Raw genomic sequence first — 15,812 nt, forward strand, 5'->3', positions numbered from 1 at the left:
ATTTTTCGCTCTCAGTCAGTTCATATATGTCTTCCCAAAGTTTCTCCGAATTTTTCACTTTCCTTGCTTTTTTTTCTGTATCAAAAACAAAACAGAAAAACCCGTAGGGGTAGCAAGGTTGGTACAGTGAAAGAGAGAGCTGTGCCTGGAGTCAGGAATACCTGAGTTCAAATCCAGCCTCAAACACTAACTGGCTGTGTGATCCCGGACAAGTCATTTAACTTCTGTGTGCCTCAGTTTCTTCAGCTGTAAAATGGGGATAATAATAACACGTGCCTCATGGGATTGCCATGAGGGTCAAAGGAGATGGTATCTGAAAAGCAGTTAGTGCATTACCTGGTACATATCAGGTGCCTGATTTCCCTCTCCTTTCATTCCATGTTCATTCCCGTCTCCCCGGATTCAAGTGAGATAATGTATTTAAAGTAATAGATGCTATATAAATGCTTATTCCTTTATTGTATAATAACATTCTATTACATTCACATACCACAATTTGTTCAGCTATTCCCAACCAATAAGCACCTATTTTGCTTCCAACTCCACAAAAAGAGTTACTATAAATGCTCATGTATATATAGGCTCTTTCCCTCCCCAGGGTACACGCCTAGCAGTGGTATCGGCGGGTCATAGAGTATGCACGTTTGAGCATCTTTCTAACATGCTTCCAAATTGTTCTCCAGAACGGCTGGACCACTTCAGAGCTCCACCACCAGTCTCAACTGGCTTCTGCCACTCAGTTCCCCACGCCCAAGTCATGAAGTTGGAAGAACGGCCCAGGAATGTGGATCAGGGAGGCTACAGTGGGAGCAAAGCAGGGCAGGGACAGAGTGGGGGGCTTGAAGGGGTAGAGGTGGCAGGAGGTCCGGCCCCGGAGCCCCTGGGGGAGGTTTTGGGAGGGTTTGCTCGTTCCCTCTCCCTTTTGGTGGGCTCCCTACTCCTGCCAGCTGTGGAATGTGAAGCTTGGCCAGGAAGATATTTTTTGCTCCCTTCGGAGCGGCCCCCGCCCTCTGGAACTCAGACCCTGCGAGATCTCCGTGCCATAACAATGACGACCACTTCCAATTGTTTCCTATCCCTGGGGGGCGGGGGAGAGTTGCTTGGAAAGAGGGGGAGGGGGACTGGGGGAAATGCTTCTGGTGACAACAGCTCTTTCTAAATCCGGCTAGGGACGGGGTGCGGGTGGGGGTGGGAGCACCCTTCAGTTCCGTATATAAGGCCCCTGAGACCAGCGAGCGCTGCTTCCACATCCTTCTCTCCTTGTCTCTCTCTGTCTGACTTGCTAATCTCAGGTAGGAGTGGTGAGCCTGTGACCTCCCTCTGATGTGCCCACAGATTGGGACGGGGCAGGAGGTGCTCACAGGGAAGGGATTGGCTTACAGAGGAATAGGTCTCGTTATCCCTGTGGGTCTGTGCATCTGTGCAGAGGTGGTATTTATCTCTTTTTACAATTCAGGTGTACCTGAAAGGTGAAGGCAAGTGTATGGGGGATATATAGATATATATAAATGAAATGGTTATATGGGACCCTACTTGTGATGAGGAGGACTGTGTCTGTGTGTGTTTTGAGGGGATTGTGAACATGTGGAAAGAGGTTTCCAAGAAAATTATGCGCCTGGTAACCTGCATGGTACGGATTAGCTATGTAAGGTGTGCGTGAACATGGCATGTGAAATTGTGTCTGTACAAAGTTGTGGGTCCATGTCATGATAAATCATATTAGAGAAGGGTATTTATGAACATGTGCCTCTATAGGCATGCCCCAATCCTGCTTAGTGGCAATAAGGATAGCATGGAGAATGAGATTTTGTGTAATTCATACCACTCGTTGAACACCTGGAAGTATGGGACACACAAAAACATGTGTCCAGGTATGTATAATGTATGTCTATGGACCTGGGTATTGTGTGTAAACCTAAGAATGATTCCCACCTGCATGTATATATGGATGACATCAGGTGCAGTCATGTGCACTCAGAGACATAGATCTATTTGAGATAGATACATAGATTCAGTTATAGATCTACATCTCTGAGCACACACGTACACCTGATGAAGTCCACAAGTGCGTGCGAGTGGGATTCATATACAGATACATGTGTACGTAGCTACATGTGTGTATATGTATACATGTACGTGTATGTGTGTATGTACACATATATGAACATGTATATAAATGGAATACTGGTCTTGGAGTAAAAAAGCCTGAAGCTAGGAAAAAAACTAGGTTTGGAGTCAGAATATTTGGGTTCAACTCCCATTTCTGCTTCTTACTACTTATGTGATGTTAGGAAAGTCACCAAACTTCTTTACGTCTCAGTTTCCTTATCTGAAAAAAAGAGAGGCTTAGATGAAATGGTCCTTAAGGTTCTTTCCAGCCCTAAATCCCATGACCCTATGACTTGCATAGAATTTATGAGCTATACAACCCTCAGCAAGTCACTTAATTTCTTTGTACCTCATTTTCTACATTTGTTTTAAAAAAGAAGGATAATAACTCTTGTATTCCCTGGCTCCCAGCATCATGGGTGAAGTGCTTTGTAAACTTTAAAGCAACATGAATAGAGGAGTTATTATTATTATTATTATTATTATTATTGTTATTATTATTATTATTATGTAAAGTACTTCCCCCACGGCATCCCAGGGAGCTGGGCATTGCAAATATTTTTGCTCCCTTTAAACAGGTGATGGAACTGAGGGACAAGGCAGCTAAGTGACTTGCCCAAGATTACACATCTAATAAGTGGAAAAGCTGGTATTTGAATTTTGTTTCCTTACTACAAATCTAGCACAATCTCCTAATTATCATCATGTAAAGATGTCTGCAAGATACATTTGAATCTGCTTTGTGAGCATGTTTGGGAGGGATAGGGTCCAGACCTGTGATTTCCTTGGTGTGGGAAGATCATAGTGTGGGAACTCCTTTCACTGATGGAGATTGGCAAGAGCAGGCTAGAGCACTGCCTAGAACACTAAGAGGTTGAGGGACCTGCTCAGGTTCACACAGCTAGAATGAACCAACGGAAGGCCTTGAATTCAGGCTGGCCACATATAATAATAGCTAGCCTTTATATAACGCTTTAAAGTTGGCAAAGTGCTTTACATATATTAACTTATGTGATTGTTATAATAATCCTGTGAAGCAGATGCTACTATTTTTCCCATTTTATAAATGAGTAAACTGAGGCACAGAAAGGTTGACTTGCTCAGTGTTCCATAGCTAGTAAGTGTCTGAGGCAGGATTTGGAGTCAGGTCTTCCTGACCCCAAGTCCTGAGCACTGTCCATTGAGCCACCTAGCTGTCCAATTGCCTTTCATAGGAGGTACACTGGTGTACATTTTGGAAGTACAGGTATTCATTAGAAAGCATGTGTATGTGTTTGGAATGTGTACATGTGTGTGTGTGTATGAGAGAAAGATAGAGCCCCTATAAGGAGATGTGTGTGATGGGAGTGTATGATGGGTGTGTCTGGCTGGGGATACATGGTGTGTGGTGTACCCTCTGAGAAGATGTATGTACCCAAAGATTATTCACTTTCTCGTGCTCTAAATGTTTTTCTAGCAGAGTGAGACTGAAAACTCAAGTGTTTTATGGAAATTAGAGTTATTCATTAATAGTCACAATTTCTATAAGCTGGGAACACATGTATGGAAAGGACCTTTGGGCAGGGGTGAGATTATCCCACATTGGTGTCTGAAGGAGTGAGGGAGATAAAGACTTCTAGTTTAACCACCTTCAGGAAACCAATTTACTGCAATTGGGACTAAAGTTTTGATCTCGAGGGTATGACGTCTGGGAGAAGGGAAGGGGAGAAGGGATCAGCCAAGCTGACCACCCTCAACCTCAGTCCCAAGGGTTAGGGGCAGAGGGAACACACAGGCTCTTCAGGATAACCAGACTGAAGGAATGTGAGGGGTAGGGCCAGAGAAAGGCAAAGATGATGGGATTTGCCAGGCTGTAGCATGAGGGGCCCCCTGTTCCCATCCCCTGACGTTTCCTTTCTGCTTTCCAGGTCCCCAACAGGCTTGTGTTCCTTCCTCTTCTCCTTTAGTCTCTTTTGAGGAGAAGCCAAGGTAAGTGGTTGGGAGAAGGCTATTGAGATGACAGGACATGAGAGGAAGAGACGGGGGAAGTTGAGTCCAGCAGCCCCAGAGCTTTGGGGAGTTAGGGAGTTATCGCTTCTTCTGGCCTTCTACAAAGGATCTCCAGATAGTGATTTAGAAACCACAGAGAGGGCACCAATAGAAGGATAAAATGAGGGAAAGGGAAAGGGAAAGGAAATACCTAGAGAAACCCTCCAACCCAGTTGAGACCCAGAGCACAAGCACATCTCCCCGTTGGGGGTGTCTCCAGTCTGAACAAATATCCCCTACTTCATTTCCTTTGCTGCTAGAGGTCAATTGCTTGGTTGCCCCTCTCTAGGAAAGGTGGGTTGAGGAAACAGGAGTTGCACCATAGGGTTTAATCTTGTTGCAGAAATTGGGTAGGAAATAGGGAGTTCACTCTGTTTTCTTCCCCACTCAGGCGTAGCCATGGGTGACGCTGAGATGTCCGCATTTGGAGCAGCCGCTCCCTACCTTCGCAAGTCGGAGAAAGAGCGGCTAGAGGCACAGACCCGGCCCTTCGACCTCAAGAAGGATGTCTTTGTGCCTGATGACAAGGAAGAGTTTGTCAAAGCCAAGATTGTGTCTCGGGAGGGGGGCAAAATCACCGCTGAGACTGAGCATGGCAAGGTGGGTAGGGATGACCAGAGGTCCCAACATGGGTAGGCTATGCTGAACATAACCAAGGTCACACTCCATAAACCCAAATTCTTCCCCAGCCTCAGGATCTATACTACCCCACTTTCATTTGAATAATCCCTAACCTCAAACTTCTCTTCTCTCTTGGAGATCTTGGTTCGCCCTCCCTCCAATCTCCCAGTCCTCCACTTCCCTCCAAAAGATCTGATCCCAATCCTCCAACCATTTCCAGCCCTCTCAGCAATCCTTATGCATCCTTTCCCTAGTTAACCTTATGTTCTTCCAAGAGTTTGAGAAGGATGAAATCAGGAAATTGTAACCTGACCATGACAACTGGGTTGTCATCTATTGTAGACGGTAACAGTGAAAGAAGACCAGGTCATGCAGCAGAACCCACCCAAATTTGACAAGATTGAGGACATGGCTATGCTGACCTTCCTGCATGAGCCCGCGGTACTATACAACCTCAAGGAGAGATATGCCTCCTGGATGATCTATGTGAGTGCCCCATTCCAGGACCAGCCCTCTTGTTTCCCTCCAGAGATATTTTTTGCATACCAACCCCTCTCCACAATGGAAAGTGGCATCATCCTTGGCACTATCAATATTAATTCTATCTCCAGACTCTCCCACCTGTCCCTTTCCTTCTATCCCATTGTCACCACCACCCTAATTCAGGATCCGATTATCTCTTGCCCGAACTATTATAATACTCTCTTTATTAGCCTCCCTGCTCCAATCTCACTCCCTTTCAACACATCACTGTCAGATTAATTCTCCTAAAGCACAACTCTGACCACATCACTCCTGCATTCCAGAAGCTTCAGTAACTCCACATTGCCCAATAAATCCAACCCAAGCTTCTTAGCCTGGCATTTAAGGCTTTCTACAATCTGGCCACAAGTCTAATTTTTCCAGCTGTATCCCACGCTCCAGCCAAACTAGGTTATTCATGTATTCACAAACACATCCCACACTTTCTAGGAGGAAAAAGTGTTGGACTTGGGATCAAGAAGATTGGAGTTCAAATTCTATCTCAGACACTCACTAGCTGTCTGACCACGGGCAAGTTCCTTGCAGTCTTGGATTTCCCACATATCAAATAGAGCTAATGATAGAACCTGTTTCACAAGATCATTATCAAAAAACACATATAAAGATTTTTAAGCCTTAAATCACTATATAAATATTATTAATTGTCATTTCCAGCTTCCATGCCTTTGTTTATACCACTCCCTATGCCTCCATCCCACCTCCACCTGTTGAAATCCTCCCCACTCTTCAAAGCCCAGCTCAAATGTCATCTCCTCCATAAAACTTTCCCTGCTAGGAATTCTCTTTCTTAAAAAAAATCTAACACTTTGTAGATCTCTCATGAACTTATTATGTTCAATTTTGTATCACAGTTATTTGCATATGCCTTTTTCCCCCTACCGGATTGTGAGCTCTTTGAAGGCAAAGACCATATCTTATTCATCCTTATATCTATCTCCCTTAGCACCTAGTATAGGGACTTGTATGTAGTCAACACCCCATGACTGCTTGCTGAACATGCTGAATTCAGATGTTTTCAGGTACAAAGGTAGATACAGAGATACAGTCACAGAGAGACAGAAAGAAGACTGAGAAATGCAGAGATATGGAAAGAGAGATCCAAAGAGAGAAGAGAAACAGAGACCTACTGAAAGAGACACACAGCGAGTCAGACACAGAGAGAGATGGATGGGGAAACAAACACAGAGGGACAGAGACAGAGAGATACAGAAAAAGACAGAGACACAAAGAGATCTTAACAAAGAGACTCTGTGTGTGTGTTTCCCATTTCTGAATCTATGAGTCTTCTTTTCCCCTTCCTGCCCCCCCGCTGTCTCTGACCCTCCTCTCTCTTGGCTGCAGACCTACTCTGGCCTCTTCTGCGTCACTGTCAACCCCTACAAGTGGCTGCCGGTGTACAACGCAGAAGTGGTCGCTGCCTACAGGGGCAAAAAGAGGAGTGAAGCTCCGCCCCACATCTTCTCCATTTCTGACAATGCCTATCAGTACATGCTGACAGGTAAGAAAACACTCCATGCTTTCCTGAGCATGGCCCAAAGGAAGAAACTCCCACACTCACCTCCTATCTCTTCAGGAAGAAGAATAGGAAATTGGGAGATAGTAAATGAAAGGCAAGGACAATGTCTGGTTGGGGAGAGAAAAGCTAGGGAGAAAGAATGTCAGAGATGATGAAGAAGTGGGAGTTGCTTCTGCAGCCTCTGACTCCCTCCTTCCCTTTTTCTTATGGCAGATAGAGAAAATCAGTCTATCCTCATCACGTGAGTAAAGCTCCTGCCATCCTGGTCCTCCCTAGCACATACCCCTACCATCAAACTCCCAAATCCAGGATCCCAGATCTAATCTTGAACCATTAAACCCTCTTTTTCCCTCTTCCCCCAAATCCATCTCCTCTTTCTCTCTCCTTTATCATTCCCATCCTAGTTTCCCTTCTCTTTAATTCTTGCCTTTTCTTCTACCTCTTCTCATTTATTTCTCTGTTCACCTTCTCCTTCTTCTCTTTTCTTGATCTTTCCTCCCTGCTCTCATTTTCTCTACTTCCTTTTCCTCATTCTTTTTCATTCTCCTCTCTCCCTGGCTCATCTCTTACCTTCTTATCCTGCCCCCTCTTCATTTTGCCTCATCTAGTCCCTTGCACACAGTTGGTACACAATAGTACTTTTTGGGGTGGTCCATTTGACCAACCGATTGTCCCCACAGTGGAGAATCCGGGGCGGGGAAGACTGTCAACACCAAGAGAGTCATTCAGTACTTTGCAGTCATTGCGGCCATTGGGGACCGAAGCAAGAAGGACCAAACCCCAGGAAAGGTTGGTTTGTTGGTCTCCCAGGGAGCTACAATTCAGATGAGGAGGGTGAACAGCCCTCACCTTTGGCTCCTCTCTCTCATTCTTTTTAGGGTACCCTGGAGGACCAGATCATCCAAGCCAACCCTGCTCTGGAGGCTTTTGGCAATGCTAAGACCGTGAGGAATGACAATTCTTCCCGCTTTGTGAGTGGTACTTGCCTCCCAGTTTGGGATTTGGGCATGACTGTGAGATGCCTTTTAATCTGAGCCTTCCTCTTAATTCTGTCACACTTCTCCCCTCAACTCCACAGGGCAAATTCATTCGAATCCATTTTGGGGCAACAGGGAAGCTGGCATCAGCTGACATTGAGACCTGTGAGTGACATGAGTTGGTCAAGGCTGACCCTGAGTTCTCTCCCTGCCTGCTCCACCTGTGACTGTATCACTCTTCCTATCTCCCTCGGTCTTACTATCCCTGTCCCTCTGTTGCTGTATTTGTCTCCTTTCACCTCCTCCTCCAGCTATCTTTCTGTCTCTCTCCTTCTGTTACCATCTTTTCTCTCCCTTACCCTTTCTCAGACCTTCTGGAGAAGTCCCGGGTTATCTTCCAGCTCAAAGCAGAGAGAGATTATCACATCTTCTACCAGATACTGTCCAACAAGAAGCCAGAGCTGTTGGGTAAGGCAGGATTTTCGAACAAGATAAAACCTCTTCAGAGGTAGCATGTGGTCCCCTCCATTTGTGCCGGGCTTCTGTGTCTGTTCCCCAGGTACAGTGGTACCTCATTCGCCTCCTCTGTTGTGCTGATTTGGACAGGGCCTATTGTGGGAGAGGCAGGGCTTGTATAGCTTCCTAACTTATGTATCTTTCTCTCTAGACATGCTGCTGATTACCAACAACCCCTATGACTATGCATTCATCTCTCAGGGAGAGACCACTGTGGCTTCCATAGATGACTCCGAAGAGCTCATGGCCACTGATGTGAGTGAAGGGTAGAGAAGGGCGGGTACTGGAGTGCCAAAGGACTGGGACAAGTAGAGTTAATTCAGTTCCCTCAGATCATGCTGGGGGCCAGGACTGAAATACTCCCTCTCTGTACAGGGTGCTACTGGATCAGCAACTAGGTGGTACAGTGGATGAAGTGCTGGCCTTAGAATCAGAAAGCCCTGAGTTCAAATCCAGCCTCAAATACTCATTTATGCTTGACCCTGAGCAAGTCACTTAACTTCTATCTCTTTCAGCTTTAAATGGAGATAATAATTACACATACCTCCCAGGGTTGTTGTTAGGATCAAATGTGTTAACATATAAAATGCACTTTGCAAACCTTAGAGTACGACATAAATATTAACTATTATCATTATCATCCAATAGATCAGGTTTGCTCTGTGGCCTTAAGATAATAGGATCAGTGACTCAGAGTAGGAAAGGACCTTGAAGGCCATATAGCCCAAGACCTTAATGAGAAAACTGAGGCCCAGAGAGTTTGAGTGACTTTCCTAAGGTCAATCACGTAGGAAGGTGCAGAGCTGGTCTTCAAACCCAAGTCCCTGACTCTAAACCCAGGGTTCTTTCCACTGTACCCAACCTAGCCACAGTAAGACATGGGAAGCCAGGCAGGCAAGACCAAGACTAGACCTCTCCACCCCCTCCCCCTACCTCCACCCCAAGCTAAGCCAGAGGTGCCTGCTGCTGGCCTACGCAAGTAAGATGAAAGACAAGGACTCATGTAAGGCAGGAGAGGTCTAGCCAGCAGGCAGAATGCAGAATCCAGGAGACCAGGCTGGGCCTGTAAGTCTAGACAGGAGAGGCAGAGAGAGGAGAGATTCCAGCACTAGTGAAAAGAGCTGTGAGTGCTCATTCTTCTAGAGAGACAGAGAAGCTGTTTTCTCTCTGCTTCCACTCTCCCTGCTAGGTAAGGAACACCTGCTCTGCAGGAGGAAGTCAGAGGCCTACAGGGGAATGCTGTTCTTGGATGGAACAGGGAGAGAGAGGTTAGGCCTGGTGAACATGCACTTATCAGCGTCCCTGGCCTCACAGAATTTTGCCCAACCTGTTTTTGAGACGTGTCAAATCCTGTGCCTGTTTACAGAATGCCTTTGACGTGCTGGGCTTCACTTCTGAAGAGAAGAACTCCATCTACAAGCTAACAGGGGCCATTATGCACTTTGGGAACATGAAATTTAAGCTGAAGCAGAGAGAGGAGCAGGCTGAACCTGATGGCACTGAAGGTGAGAAGATGGGCAGCCTGGACTATGGCAGTGGCTTCCTAATTGGTTTCCTTGACTCAGATCTCTCACCTCTCCAATCTGTTCTCTTTACTGCTGATTTTCTTAAACTGCGGGCTTGATTACATCACCTCCTACTCAATAAATTCCAATGGTCCCCTATTACTCCTGGGATCAAATATGAACACCTTTATTTGGCATTTAAGGCCCTTCACAGATTGATGCCAAACTACCTTTCCAGACTGATTACCCATTATTTTCCTTCACCATGCTCTACAACCTAGCCAGACTGACTTTCTCACTGTTCCTCACACAAAAGACTACATTTCCTTCCATCACACCTTTATGCAGGCTATCCCCTATGCCTGGAATACACTGCATGCTACTAGATTCCTTAATTTCCTTCAAGATTGAACCTAAAAGTCACTTCCATACAAAGTCTTTCCTTATCTCCACAGCTGTGGAGTCTCAGTTTCCTCATCTGTAAAATGGGGATAATAATAGCACTCAAGTGTTGTTGTAAGGATCACATGAAATAATATTTGTAAAGCATTTTTTTTCAAATTTTAAAGGATTATATGAATGCCAACTATCATATTAGTTATTATTAATATTATAATCCCTGGTAAAAAGCATTTGATTAATTAGTTGACCGCTTAATGAAGAAACAATAGAGTTGATCTGAAAGTGAGTCAGTTCTCTCATTGGTATCTATCTCCATCTGTCCCCACTGTCTGTCTTTCTAGAGGCTGACAAATCAGCCTACCTCATGGGCCTGAACTCAGCTGACCTCCTGAAGGGGCTGTGCCACCCAAGGGTGAAGGTGGGCAATGAATATGTCACCAAGGGACAGAATGTCCAGCAGGTGAGTCTTCTCCCAAAGGGCAATGAGATCATGTATACTAGTGGGATGAGCTGGGATGGTCCATTCCTAGGGTAATGGATTTGATTTCCCTGTCTTGACTATGAATTCTACCTACTCTCTTTACCCTGACCATTGGTGTCCTTCTCCTACCTCTAGGTGGCATATGCCACTGGTGCTCTTGCCAAGGCCGTCTATGAGAAGATGTTCAGCTGGATGGTGACAAGGATCAATTCCACACTGGAAACCAAGCAGCCACGCCAGTACTTCATTGGTGTCCTGGACATTGCTGGCTTTGAGATCTTTGATGTGAGTGAGGGGAGCCTGGAATGAGAGTACCTATGCCTCCTTCCCTCAGCTATGGGAAAATGGGCAATACTATTTGTCATCAGGTGGCAAGAAAGGTAGGAGGGATGAGAGAGAACAGCTCTTTCTAATGCAGAGAGTTCTCCATCATCTGGCTCTAACAATTTCAGCCCTCCATACTCCCCGACAAACCAGTTCAGTTTGATAAACAGCACCCTTTCACTCTGCTGAGGATGGAGTCCTGCCCATCCTGCACATATGCCATGTTTACTGATTGACTGTCCACTCTCCTCCTTCTGTCCCCTCCAGTTCAACAGTTTCGAGCAGCTCTGCATCAACTTCACCAACGAGAAACTGCAACAGTTTTTCAATCACCACATGTTCGTGCTGGAGCAGGAGGAGTACAAGAAAGAGGGCATTGAGTGGGAGTTCATCGACTTTGGCATGGACCTGCAGGCCTGCATCGACCTCATTGAGAAGGTGCCCAGTCCTCACCTCCTTGGCCCAGGCCCCCAGACCAAGGGACAGTATCATGTCCATGGCAAGACATGTAGTCTAAGGATAAGAAGTTAGAATCATAGTATTCTGAGCCGTGCTTCTTAGTCCTTTTCTTTTTTTGGTGAGGCAGTTGGGGTTAAGTGACTTGCCCAAGGTCACACAGCTAGTGAGTGTTATGTGTCTGAGGCCAGATTTGAACTCAGGTCCTCCTGACTCCAGGGCTGGTGCTCTATCCACTTTGACACCCACCTGCCCCCCTCAGTCCATTTCTGTCAGTCCCTTCTGGAATTACTAGGACCAAGAGAAGCCCTTCCCTTCCCTAGGATCTGTGGTCTTGGTCCCCGCCCAGCCCTTCCTCTCCATCAGGGTATCCCTTCCTCCACGCCACCAATCCAGTACATCCGGCTGGTCTGACTTCCAGTTATCATCAAAACAGGAAATTTAGGAGTGAAGCAAGGAGCAGGGAGGGCGGCTCACACTTTTTACCTCCAACAACTCAAGAAGTTAAAGAATATGGTGATGGCAAAAAATAGTGCTGCTGATGCTGCTGATGCTGATGCTGATGATGAAGATGATGTTGACTAGCTGCCACATTCTTAAAGTTTCACAAGGATTTCAAACAGAAAGAGACTTTAGAGGTTATCATGGTCCAAACTTCTTTTTACAGATGAGGAAACTGACACTCGGAGAAGTTAGGTGAATTGCTCAAAGTCACATAGGTAATAAGGAGCAGATCCAGGATTTAAACCAAAGTGTACAACTCCAACTTCATTTCTCCACTGTTTCCTAGGGATTAAGACATCCTTTCTCTAGGAAGTCTTTATCAATACCATTTAATATTCACCTTTAGAATCAGAATTCTACCTCCCATCATCTATTTCCTTGCCTTCTTCCCAGTCCCATTTCCTTTCTTCCTCCTCCACAGCCCATGGGCATAATGTCCATCCTAGAGGAGGAGTGTATGTTCCCCAAGGCCACGGACATGACCTTCAAGGCCAAACTCTTCGACAACCACTTGGGCAAGTCCGCCAACTTCCAGAAGCCCCGCAACATCAAAGGGAGGCCAGAAGCCCACTTCGCCCTGATACACTATGCTGGCACTGTGGACTATAACATCTTGGGCTGGCTGCAGAAGAACAAGGACCCACTCAATGAGACCGTAGTGGCCCTCTACCAGAAGTCTTCCCTCAAGCTGCTCAGCAACCTATTTGCCAACTACGCTGGGGCTGACACACGTAAGCAGAGTGGGAAACGGGGTCCGCAGAGGACTAGTCAGTGGAACCTGAGGAGATGAGCCCTGGATATAGAAATAGTGGGTTGTTATAGAAATCCTGGTGTGAAGTTATACCACAAGATTGGCATATCCAGTGGGAAAGGTTAGAACACCAAGATATCAGCATTTGACCTTTTGGGGGAGGGAGTAGTCAATCCAGCAGGCCACCTGGGTGATGGAACTACAAAGAAATCATCAATATTCCTCATTCCCTGCCCTTGTTTTCATGCTAAGACTAATTATCTTCCTTCTTAACTGTCTTCTCTTCAGCTGTTGAGAAGGGCAAAGGCAAAGCCAAGAAGGGCTCTTCTTTCCAGACTGTGTCTGCCCTGCACAGGGTGAGTGTCCCCCTCCCATTCATATCAGATCCATGGCCCTCACACTTCCCTGACAGTTAGGTCCTTCTCTCCTATCCCCTTTCTTCTTTTTCCCCCCTTCTTCCTCTCACTTCCCTCCACACTCTTTCCTTTGTCTATCACTATTTTCTCTGCTTTTCTCTTTTCCTATTTCTTTTTATTTCTTCATCTCTTTTGCCTCTCCCCACCTCATCTCCCATCTTACCTTCTCCTCACTTTCATTCTCCTTCCTTTTTCCCTTTTCTACTTTCTTTTCCTGTTTCTCCTTTCTCTTTTTCTTTCTCCTTATCACCTGCTTCCACTATTTTCCTTTCCCTTCTCTTTTTTTTGCCTCCAATGCCCTGCTCTTCTTATAGCTCCTCTTCTTCTCTTATCTTTCCTCTCATTTTTTCCTCCTCTTCCTCCTTCTTTTCTGACTTCAGGAGAATCTGAACAAGCTCATGACCAACCTCCGTTCTACTCATCCCCACTTTGTGCGTTGCATCATTCCCAATGAGACCAAGTCTCCAGGTGAGACCAGGACCTCCAGGAGATCTCACACCATTTCTGGCCATGAACTGCCCAAGGACAATCCCTTTCTGAGACACTTCCCAAACCATTATCCTGGAGGAACATCCTATAAAAAAGGGAGCTCTGTTCTCTACCATCATTCTCCCCCAATCACACAAAATGCTTTCCACCCCCATAGTTTTTCCATAACCTCTCAGTTTCTCTAGCCCCTCACTCATCTACCTTTTCTTTCTCCTCTCCTGTTCACAGGTGTGATAGACAATCCCTTAGTTATGCACCAGCTACGTTGTAATGGGGTGCTTGAGGGGATCCGAATTTGCAGGAAAGGATTCCCCAACCGCATCCTCTATGGGGACTTCCGACAGAGGTGGGTGAGGTCCCTTAGGAAAAAGTATTTGGGTCTGGAGAGTGGGGTAGGTCAGAGGTGGGGAGGGATGTGGTTGGAAGTTCTTGCTCCTACCCCTCTGGGTGGAGACCCAGGGAGGGAGAATTCTCCATTCAGACAAGGATCACACAGACAGTGAGGTGACTATCTTAACCCTTCCCTTCAGGTATCGGATTCTGAACCCAGCAGCCATCCCTGAGGGCCAGTTCATTGACAGCAGGAAAGGGGCAGAGAAGCTGCTTAGCTCCCTGGACATTGACCACAACCAGTACAAGTTCGGCCACACCAAGGTGAGGGAGGCAGGACCACAGAGGAGAGGGATCTCTGGGAAAATGCAAGGACTTCTCCAAGGGGAGAGGGTCACAGCTGGGAGAAGAAAGAGGGAAGGAAGGAGATCCTGCTAGTCCTTTACTACTCACCATGTCTTACTTATTTCACCGGTGCCATCTTGTTTCTTCTTTTTTTCCTCCCTATGTCCCAACTCTTCTCTGGTGTCTTGGAGAACATACTGGGGAAAAGGAATTAAATCCCCATCACTAGGCTTTGGAATCTCATATATTATATCCTTCATAATGGATACACATCCTCAGTTCCCCTAGTCCTTTACCCCTCCCCTCCTAATTTTTGCCTGGGAATATTATCAAAACTTCTCCCATTGAGATAACCTTCACTCTCCCTCTTTATAACATACATACCTCCTTTTCAGGTGTTTTTCAAGGCTGGACTGCTGGGCCTTCTGGAGGAGATGAGAGATGAGAGACTTTCCCGCATCATCACCCGGATCCAGGCCCAGTCCAGAGGTGTTCTCTCTCGTATGGAATTCAAGAAGATCCTGGAAAGAAGGTAAAAAATGTTATGGGAAAAGTTCCCCAGCCTCCATTTCAATGCTGGGCCACATTATGGAAAATGTTCCCACTAGTCTTCAAAAAAGAAGAAACACAGAGGCAGTGTCCATAGGGTTGGTGGCCAGGGTGGGCACATCACATTTGTGGGAACTATGTGTGTAGAGAAGGTTTTTCAGGGGCCTGACAAAAAGGGGGGGTGGATATGAGTGGCTTCCCATTGACTCCTCTCTCCTGGTTTCCTCAGAGATTCCCTGTTGATAATTCAATGGAATATTCGAGCTTTCATGAGTGTCAAGAACTGGCCCTGGATGAAGCTTTTCTTCAAGATCAAGCCATTGCTGAAGAGTGCAGAGACAGAGAAGGAGATGGCCACCATGAAGGAAGAGTTTGCGAAGCTCAAGGAAGCCCTGGAGAAGTCAGAAGCAAGACGCAAGGAACTGGAAGAGAAGATGGTGTCTTTGCTGCAGGAGAAAAATGACCTACAGCTACAAGTCCAGGCGGTGAGACCCAAGAGCCCTCCAGCTTTCTCTTTCTTACTCTCTTTCCTCAATTTCCATCTCAGGAAAGTTTCCCCATATCCATAGCAAGAACACGCCCAGTGTCACTGAATCCACCATCTTGGTTTCTTCTCCCTCCAAGAAATGGTTTCTAGAAGCAACACATTTCAAGGAGTATTAGCAGTAGGTTCTCACTAAGCAGTGAGCAAATGTCCTAACTTCCAAACCCCAAACCCTCCACATCTCCCTTGCTTAGATCCCAATGGGACTGTGCTCTTCTGATAGGTTTGTGTATCTGATAATTGTATTTTTTATTATGTTGAATACTTTCCAAAGCACCTTAACATCTAATTTCTCATTTGACCTACACAAAATCCCTGTAAGGAGAGGTATTATTAATCCTGCTTTTCAGATAGGAAAAAAAAGTTTCAGGGAGATTAAATAACCTGCCTCAGTCATGCAGCAAGT

At 46.0% G+C, this 15,812-nt stretch overlaps 1 protein-coding gene across 1 annotated transcript in view; it reads left to right on the forward strand.

The window, feature by feature from the left end:
* Positions 1-1,204: 1,204 nt before the first annotated feature.
* The window catches only part of LOC110193568 (myosin-7), a 33,424-nt gene continuing 18,816 nt past the window's right edge, over positions 1,205-15,812 (forward strand). Inside the window, exons 1-22 of the mRNA XM_020965461.2 lie at positions 1,205-1,292; positions 4,017-4,077; positions 4,529-4,737; positions 5,101-5,244; positions 6,643-6,799; positions 7,031-7,058; positions 7,498-7,606; positions 7,696-7,788; positions 7,896-7,959; positions 8,164-8,262; positions 8,462-8,565; positions 9,677-9,815; positions 10,559-10,677; positions 10,834-10,983; positions 11,290-11,460; positions 12,404-12,713; positions 13,022-13,089; positions 13,530-13,617; positions 13,867-13,984; positions 14,169-14,292; positions 14,709-14,845; positions 15,092-15,347. Of these exons, the coding sequence (XP_020821120.1) occupies positions 4,537-4,737; positions 5,101-5,244; positions 6,643-6,799; positions 7,031-7,058; positions 7,498-7,606; positions 7,696-7,788; positions 7,896-7,959; positions 8,164-8,262; positions 8,462-8,565; positions 9,677-9,815; positions 10,559-10,677; positions 10,834-10,983; positions 11,290-11,460; positions 12,404-12,713; positions 13,022-13,089; positions 13,530-13,617; positions 13,867-13,984; positions 14,169-14,292; positions 14,709-14,845; positions 15,092-15,347 (2,679 nt within the window). The 5' untranslated portion in view covers positions 1,205-1,292; positions 4,017-4,077; positions 4,529-4,536. The remainder of the gene's footprint in view (positions 1,293-4,016; positions 4,078-4,528; positions 4,738-5,100; positions 5,245-6,642; positions 6,800-7,030; positions 7,059-7,497; positions 7,607-7,695; positions 7,789-7,895; positions 7,960-8,163; positions 8,263-8,461; positions 8,566-9,676; positions 9,816-10,558; positions 10,678-10,833; positions 10,984-11,289; positions 11,461-12,403; positions 12,714-13,021; positions 13,090-13,529; positions 13,618-13,866; positions 13,985-14,168; positions 14,293-14,708; positions 14,846-15,091; positions 15,348-15,812) is intronic.

Source organism: Phascolarctos cinereus, unplaced genomic scaffold, assembly GCF_003287225.1.
Source record: "Phascolarctos cinereus isolate Bilbo 61053 unplaced genomic scaffold, phaCin_HiC Scaffold_3;HRSCAF=262, whole genome shotgun sequence".
NCBI lineage: Eukaryota > Metazoa > Chordata > Mammalia > Diprotodontia > Phascolarctidae > Phascolarctos > Phascolarctos cinereus.